Source organism: Mycena indigotica (assembly GCF_014461135.1).
Source record: "Mycena indigotica strain 171206Taipei chromosome Unknown Mind.scaff0018, whole genome shotgun sequence".
NCBI lineage: Eukaryota > Fungi > Basidiomycota > Agaricomycetes > Agaricales > Mycenaceae > Mycena > Mycena indigotica.
In genome coordinates, this window is record NW_023503017.1 from 648,297 (window position 1) to 657,057 (window position 8,761).

The 8,761-nt window shown below is 50.7% G+C and overlaps 1 protein-coding gene across 1 annotated transcript; it reads right to left on the reverse strand.

Annotated features, from left to right (window-relative positions):
• Nucleotides 1–7,039: 7,039 nt before the first annotated feature.
• On the reverse strand, nucleotides 7,040–8,398 carry MIND_01411200 (Oxidored-FMN domain-containing protein; the record flags this gene model as incomplete). The annotated part of the gene is made up of 5 exons (XM_037370508.1): nucleotides 7,040–7,662; nucleotides 7,714–7,801; nucleotides 7,993–8,098; nucleotides 8,150–8,282; nucleotides 8,341–8,398. 5 exons carry the CDS (start codon nucleotides 8,396–8,398, stop codon nucleotides 7,040–7,042), a joined length of 1,008 nt encoding a protein of 335 aa, XP_037213100.1.
• Between the last annotated feature and the right edge of the window lie 363 nt (nucleotides 8,399–8,761).

An 8,761-nucleotide genomic window follows, 5' to 3' on the forward strand; every position in this document is an offset into this window, starting at 1 on the left:
TGGGGAATCGTCGTTAATGCAATAGTTGACTGGGAGAGTGGCGCTGGATAGAACTCGAAAGAGAGATGACGGCGGGCAATGACTTTGGAAGAGAGGAGCCAGCATAATGTCACCGAGCAAGTTCACGACGAGTAGCGCGCAGAGAGGAAGGAAATGGGGTTGACAGAAGAATAGATGTGTTGTATAATCGATGTTGGCGGAGTAAGCCATTTGCCGCGCGGTTTCGTGAGCCAGTGAGAAAGGTCGCATATAAACAAGCCAGATTGTGCGATGGACCCACGGGACCCAGGACACGGCTGGAATCCGACCGTGTCCTGGTCGCCAACCTCGACTCTTTTCCTCTCCAGCTGGTCTACCCTAATCCACTCTCGCTTGTCGTCTCGTTTTAGTCCTGGTCATAGACCTCGATGATCGATCTCCTCAGGCCAATCTTGTCTCCAACTTTTCGGGGTGTGGCATTGAGAACCGGAACTGGGTTAGCGAACACCCTTGTTTTCGCTTCCTCCGTCTTGGCGGCTTCCGAACCGCTTGATTCATCCCCAATGCGATCCCGCCAATGAGCTCGAATGCGGCATCGATTGGCATTGCAAGGAGGATTGCGTTGGAGAGCTCTTATCCAGAATTCGGGATGGGATGAGTGATATCGTGTGGCGTAGTGAACGGGAATGCGGAGGAATTGACTAGCTAGGGTATACTCACCAATAACTTGAGTACTTTTCATCGCCTCTTATCCGTCTCCCCACCTGCTCTAATCCACTTTTGCAGCATTCGCTCGGCTTCGAGCACGAGTTTGGTGGAGGACTCTGAGCCCGGAGAAAGCTGGGGGTAGTATGAGTATTCAGGCAGTAGGGCTGAACCACCGTTGGAATCCAACGGTGTGGAGCTCTACTGCCAATGGCCCGCTCCGCAACGAGTCAACGGAGCCTCTGCTCATCTATCAATGCAGCATCCAACGGTATCGCTCCTCCTTCGTTCGAGGCCTTGCGAGTTGTCGAGATTGCCGAGGGTGAGGAAGAGAGCGAAGGCTAGCCACGACACGTCACACGCACGTGACATCTTCGAAATGCCACTCTGAATCGAATGCACGACGCTCGCTGAGCGCTGAGGCTCGACCGCCCCCCAGGATGAACTTGTCGCGATCGAAAGGAGGAGATGGAGACGAGCCAGATAATGGTATCTGATTGACCTCGAGGGAGTGAAGGCCGAAGGATGGAGGACCACAGTGAAGCGACACGAGAATTCGTGAATTTTGGTGGGTCATACTGCCATCCTCTTATCTTTTCCTATCCAGCTGCTCTCAGCTTCGCTTTCCACAAGTCAAGGACAAGACCCAGTTCTGGTCGTGAACCTCAACTCAGCTCGGTAATCTCGACATTCGACAGTCCGCTTTGTCCCCTTCTACAACTCGTCGCTTGTCCTTCATGAATGCTCCGCACTAGTGATCGGCGTGGAGTCGGAAGCAGAGGATGAGAGTCGATGGCGAACGACATGAGAGAGATGAGTAGAATTAGCCCCGTGGTTGCAGCTGGCGCAACTGGAATCCAACCATGTCCTAGCATTTAGCTTGCTGAAGCACTTGCTCCAGCTTGTTTGCCATATTTGGCGAAGCTTCAGTGAGCGTCTGAGAACACGGAACGGAGAAGGCGGGCTGTCAACTGAGAAGCACCCGACTGAACCTCAATAGAAGACTTTGCACGCTTGAGAATCGATATCGACGACCCTTTATCGTGGCGTTCCCCGAGCTTGAATTATGTGGCGCGGCCACAAAACTCAGGTCACGACTCTGCCCTGTTCGCAGACCTCAGCCTCGCTCGGGGATCTCCGAGTCGACGCTCGACCTCCAACGTTTTGCGGGCTCACGAGAACGGTCTTGCGCGAATAGATGCAGGTAAGTCGGCTCGAAATATCTGGCACAATTTCGATGTCGACCTGGTCAGCCCTTTACTGCTTTGTTTCGAGCTAACCGCGCGGGCAGGCTGGATTGTGTTGACGGTCAACCGGACCCAGAACACAGTTGGAGTCCAACTGTGTACTTGTCGCCGACCTTCTACTCCGGATGGCCTCATTTCCCACTTTTCGCGCTGACTCGTGCTCTTCATCCGCTCCTTCTGACTCATACTGTCCTTAGGCTGCTTTTCAATGCAACGAGGTGGTCGCAGCCCACTCTTCGCTCTACATTCATTGATCATTTATCCTTCCGCACTCTGATCATTGAACTACGGTTATGACGGTGAGCTAATAGCTAATAACTGGAATCCAGTCATTGCATTAATATAGACTGTAGAGTTCCAAACCAGAAGAATTTGGCGATTGGAGGTTATGGATTATGTTGTCGGTCAACGGGGCCCAGACACCGCTGGAATCCAAACGTGTCCTGATCGCCAACTTTGGGACGTCGAACCCATTATCGTCACTGTTTTCCCCGAACAACTAAGTCGGCTCCCCCTTACGACCTCTGGCTTCAGAAGATTTGCTTGCGGGCCGCGAAAGGAGACGCGTCAACTGTGAAGTCGAAGCGGATGGGACAATGGAGTGTGGGTTTGAATGCGCGGAGGGAGGAAAGGAGCTGGTTCATGGTATCCGATTGACCTGGAAGGAGCGAAGGCGGAAAGAGGAGGGGTGGCGACAGTGAAGCGGCCGAATAGAGGGCCCGAGAAGATGGGGACGGGGAGCTTTATCGAGACGAGAGCAGTACCAAGCCGGTTGGGCGGAGCGTGGGACCGTTTGCAGGACCATCCGACTTCACTACCGCGGTTTCGTGTTTTGCGGTCAGCTGTTCGCTCGCGCTGCCATTGATTGACCCAAACAAAAGAGAAATTGGCGAGCGTGACGGCGGTTCAGGATTGACTTGGAGAAGAAGGAGGCCGACGAAAGACGAGGAGACGCGACAAAGGGGAGGACTTGTCGTGTATCGGAGCCAAGGGAGGCGATCAGTAGCCACATTGAGCTCAGAAACACACAAGGACGAGCCTTGGTTGAGTTCACCAACCCCATCATTCTCCTCTTTTTCAGCCAATCTGTTCTCCCGACCACCTGTCTCTCCTCCTCTCCGTAGGCACCGTTTGAGTCGTTGACGGAGGTTCCGGGAACAGAAGGAACCACAGGCTGCTCATAACGCCAGGCAGTAGAGCTGTAACATTGTTGGAATCCAACAATGGAGAGCTTTACTGCCTGAGAATCACTCGCAAGCTTCATGCGGGCGAGCGAGTCCACGTAATCGTCGACGAAGAGGAAGGTCCGACACACGTGACGTCATTGGAAGCGTGTCGGCCCACTCAAAAACGGCGAGCATTGTCAAGCAACAGCTCTCGCTCACCCCCCAGTCGACGGTGGACCTTTCAACGGTGGACTTGTCAAATTCGAAGGGAGGAGAAGGGCCAGGTAATGGTAGCTGATTAATTTGGAGGCAGCGAATGCGGAAGGATGGAGGGTGACGATAGTGAAGTGGACGACGAAGGTCTTCGGGACAAGGGCGATGGCGATATCAAGCTGATTGGAACAGGGCAGGCTTGTCTCCTTTTGCCATCCAGCTGTTTCACCCAGTTCCACTTTTAGAACTCATCATCCGACTTGGCAGACTTCGTGGCCCAGCGGTTGAGGCCCGCAAAACTGGACTACGCAGCCCGCAAAGCCTGAGATAGTCCTGGTCGTAGACCTCGGCTCTTGGCTGCCAATAGCGAGTTTGCGTGGCAAGTCAATTGGACCCAGAACACAGCTGGAGTCCAACTATGTGCTGGGCACCAACCTTTGCTCCACTCAAAACGACCCTAAGTCCAGCTTCTCGCGCGCTGGCTCGTGGTTCGCAGCTTGTCCAGCCTTCGTTATCGCAATCCGCAATGTCGACCAGCTGCGTGTCAGTCTCCGCTTTTGGTTGTCCGCTTCTTTCATCCCTTCCTTTCTCTGATAATAATTTCCAGCGCGTCGCAGTAGGCAACGGAGTCAAGATGATGGGAGGGAAGTTTGTGGCCCGAATTGTCGATGACCAGACAGGAATAGCTGCTCAGCGTTGAGTGGTAAGATCGATATCGTCGCCGTTGTTGCGAAGCATGCCGCGGGCTATTGACGATAGTGCGAAAGGAAGGAGTCGACATCATATGAACGAGTAGACAATGAGCAATGCAATGGAGGGGAATGTGATGAGTTGACCAGTAGGTGCAACAAGCTGGACCGTGTGGTAGGCCGACAAGACCCAGAGCATGGCTGGAATCCAACCATGTTCTGTTTGTTAATCTTGGCCCCGCTCGCGATAGTCTGCCAGTTCATTTCCCACTTCTCGTGATGCTTCATCGTTCGGTAACGGTTTTGAAGGTGAATGTAGGAGGACAAGGAGGAGAGAAAGACGCGGTTGGGACACGGACTTGGTGCTGTCGGCAGCGAAACATGGGTTTAGTGCCATCGTTACCAAGGGATCCATCTCGTCGTTGCGGAAAAGACGGGCACGTCCGACGAATGTCGTTCGGGCTTGTTCCGTAGTCGATATACCTTGACCAACCGGGTCGGAAATGTTTGTGAGTCGAAGGTCAACCCCAATTTCTACAATCCCAGCTCAAGTTGACCAACACTCCCTTCCGCCTTCATGCGCCGCATTCATGTTCCCGAATTCATTTGCGAGAGATCCAGCCCCGAGGAAAGAGGAAAACTGAAATCAGCAAGTGCGCGTTGGGCAGTAGGGCTGTAGCACTGCTGGAATCCAGCAATGTAGAGCTCTACTGCCGGCAGCTACTCGCAAGCTTTATTGGGGCTGGCCAGCAACAGAATCGGGGATGTCGTTACGAACGTCAAGGTAGGGAGTGGCCACGTCACGATTCAGAATACCGTCACTGGTGGAGGTGGAGGCATTGCCGTTGACTCGGAATTGACTGAGGGGGAATGGAGGAGTGCTGCGGTGCCTGCGTGTTGAGCTTGAGAGGAATGGATTGTCGTAGTCGAAAGGGAAAGTGAAAGAGGGGGAGTCCAGACCAAGCTGACTTGTTGCTGCAGCTGGAATCCAGCTACAAGCAGCAATTGATGGTGCCACATCATCATCGTGTCGGGCTCACTGGCGCCGACTCCTCGCTCTTCAGCTTGGTCTGAGGGAAGAGGAGGGTTGTAGTGGTCCTAAGAGATGGTTCGGGAAGCAACTGGAATTCCGCTGCCCCCCAAACCAGCTCTCGGAAAATGCATAGAGCATATCCACTTTACCACCCTTGAAGCCCCTCGCGGTGGGCTCCATTGTGATGCCTCGGTGCATCGCGGGTCCGGAGGGCCTCTGGGTAGTGAAGTGGAACTGGTAGGAACCCCGTTGTAACCTACGGGGCAGGAGGTGAGCAGATGCAGTATGCTCAGACTGGATGCTGGAGTTCAGACATCCCTCAGGCAAAGGGTAATCGTAGCCTACGATGGAGGAAGCAGTTAAGGCGTACTCAGGCAGTCGTAGGGGTACGAGGAGAGGAAGAGACCAAAAGACGATGAAAGACAAGATCAAGTTACTATGCTACTGTCACAGAGTGATCTATCGACTGATGTATGACATTTGGCCGTGTACTATGCCTATACCCGTCACAGATATGGTACCATATAGGCATCTGCAGTTTTACTTCCAGATCAATTTGTAGTCCAAATATTTGAAAGTTAAATTTCTTTGCAGACTTGATCATCCTTTTGACTTCTCAGGTAATCATGTAGTTTTAGAAATAGGTAAGGTCATTGATTATAGAAACAGATTAATCATAGTCCCCTCAGGCTTTTGAAGGTAACTTTCTGTCCAGACATTATTTATTAGACTATCAACCAAGAAACACCAGGACAGTCTCTGTTCTCCTTGAGAAAGATATATTTTGAGATTCCATGAGTCAATTGCTTCATTTCTAGTTTCAAGATGAAATATATTTCTACCTCCTGCCTCAATAGGTAGTCTCATGGTATTATGAGCCACTCTTACCTTTTCATTATTATCCCATAGGAATGCATGTTGCATCCTTTGTAATGTTGCTTCAATTTCCTCTGGCATTCCTTGAACACATGTTAGATATTGTGTTCGTCCTGCAATGCTCATGTTTATTATATGTTGTTTGCCTTCCAGTCCAGGACTAGCCCATATAGCACGACCTAGATCCCCTCTAATTTTTTTCCAGTACTGATAGCCAGGGATTAGAGCTTTTCAGATTATTTCCTAAATGTGCACCTAACATCCTAAAGCTTTCATTATCTCGTAAGATTCTCATTGAATCTGGAATGATACCTCTGGGTGAATTTGAATTGAGCTGTCTGTTATTTATGACCTCTGCTCGGTATTGACTATGGCCAAAAGGTACAATAACTGTTTTAGAAATGTTGAACTTAGCAGTTGAGGCTTTGCACCATGTATCTAAAATTCTCCACAATAAGATCCAAGAGTCATAGCTAGATAAGTATATAGTTGTGTCATCTGTAAACAGTGAGATAAGCAGTCTACGTTCAGTTCCGGGTACTTTGATTCCTTCTAAATCTGAGTTCCTAAGCATGCATGCTAATGGTTCAATTGCAAGATTAAATAATAAGCATGATAAGGGATCACCTTGACGTACTCCTTGGGTTATAGTGAATGGTGAGCTTAAGTCTCCATTAATCATTACCATTGTTTTTGCTCCAGTATATAAATTTAGAACAGTGTTAGAAAAACGGGGAGGAAAGCCCATATGGAGCAAAACTTTCCTCAGATAATCATGGTCAATCCTATCATATGCCTTTTCTTGGTCCAAGGCTATTAATACTCCATTTTCTTCAGCTACATCTGCATAGTCTAGCAAGAATTTGGCTAATTTAACCTGATCTTCAATTCTTCTTCCCTTCATAAATCCAGCCTGGTCAGGATTCACTAAATTACCTGCTATATTCATTAGCCTTAATTTAGGCATGTTACAGGGCGATAATTAGAAATAACAGAGCGATCACCTTTCTTGTCGATAGGGCACATCCATCCTGAATTCAAGGTTGAACCTTTATTAATTCCATTTTGTTCAATGTCTTTGAACACCTTAGTTAGAAATGCTACCGCTTCTCCATATATATATATGATCTACTAGTAAAACACTGCTGCCTTGTAATCCGTGTACCCGATGGCCGGGTCAGTCCCCTCCACACCGTAAAGATGCATCCAATCCAGCTCATTTTCCAGGGGCATTCTGTACTCCGCGCGCTTCGCAAAGTCAGGGTAGATGAGCCAGTTAAATCCAAAGAAGACCGCCTTGACAGTGTTGCTTCCATCGCCAATTAACGCCTCCGCGTCGGTGACCTGCAACCCCGCATTGACGAAAAGATGTGTGCGGCCTGATGCGAAGTATGGCTTGAACACCTCGACGACGTCGAATTGCATCGCGCGCAGCTTGCCATTGAACTCGCTGTCGAGCCGGGAGTTGTACTGGGCAAGTACAACGTAGGACAGCGGCGTGGGGAGCTGGTCAATCTCTCGTAGCAGGTAACCGAATGTGGCAACGGTTTCATCCAGCGGCATGCTGACATCGTTGAGCCCGCTGGTGGGACTGAGCTTGATGGCAACATCTCCAGCGAAGACTTGCTGGAGTGCAGCGATGACCTCGAGTGCAAAGCGTGACCGGTTGGCAGGCGAGCCGCCGTAGGCATCAGTCCGCTTGTTCGCTGTATTATCGAGGAATTGGTGGACAATGTAGCCATTAGCTCCGTGAGCTGCAGCAGCTCGGATCAGGGGGGAAAGCCAATCAGCTGCAGCACACGCACTTTCAATACCATCGAAACCCGCTGCCTTAGCATGCTCCGCCGCCTTTTTGAAGAGCGCCACGACCGTTTTGGGATCGGGCAGTTCACTCTAACAACATATCCAGGCTGGCCCTCTAGCAGGCGGAACTTGCCTCCCCTCGCTCCAATCGCAGATGGACCATATACGGGCTCCCCTGCCGCCTTTTGCTCCGGCATATCAGGGTGTGCCAGCCGACCCACATGCGTCAGCTATTGCGGTAAACTCAAGCTGGTTCTCTGATAGAGTTGGAGGAGAATTACCTGTGCATAGATCTTGCTTCCTGCAGCGTGAACCCCGTCGATGATGTTCTTCCATCCTTCGACCTGCGACACGTCCCAGAGGCCCGGCGCCGCCGGCCACTCCGCGCTAAGAAATCATCAGCACGAGGTCCGATAGGCAAACCGGCGGAATACACACCCAAGGCGAGTAACAAGGATGGCTTCGGTTACGATGAGCCCCGCACCGCCCTTGGCGCGCTGCACGTAGTAGTCGCGCATTGTATCGTTGGCGATTGCACCGGTTGCACGGTTACGTGTCAGGGCACTCATTCCTGTAGACCCCGAGCGGGTATGGTGAGCGAAAAGCCAGCTGGCCGAAAGCCGACACACCAATGCGGTTAGAAATGGTGACCGAGCCAACCTTGAGCGGGGTAAAGAGGGCAGACATGTTCGATACGGTGCAGCTCGTGTGCAACTTGAAGAATGAGTTGAAGGGAGACAACATCCCCTGTTACATATGCAGATGTTAAAGGGTACTCGGTCGACATGTCTATCCCGCGTTCCACCGGGGAATTTCAGGCGTATACGGGGTTTTTTTTAAAAACATCTCTTGTAATTAGAATATTAACATTTTTAAAAAACATCAGTGATTTACAAGTCTTCCCCTCATTTTAATGAAATCCACGCTGTCAAACTCCATATCTTTCTTGGCACCTTGGCATCAACAATTTTTTTCGTCTTTTTTTAGCCTTTCCCCTACTCAGTATTTTCCCCATACTTAAGGAATTTTCCACACGTCAGGTCTGGGGCC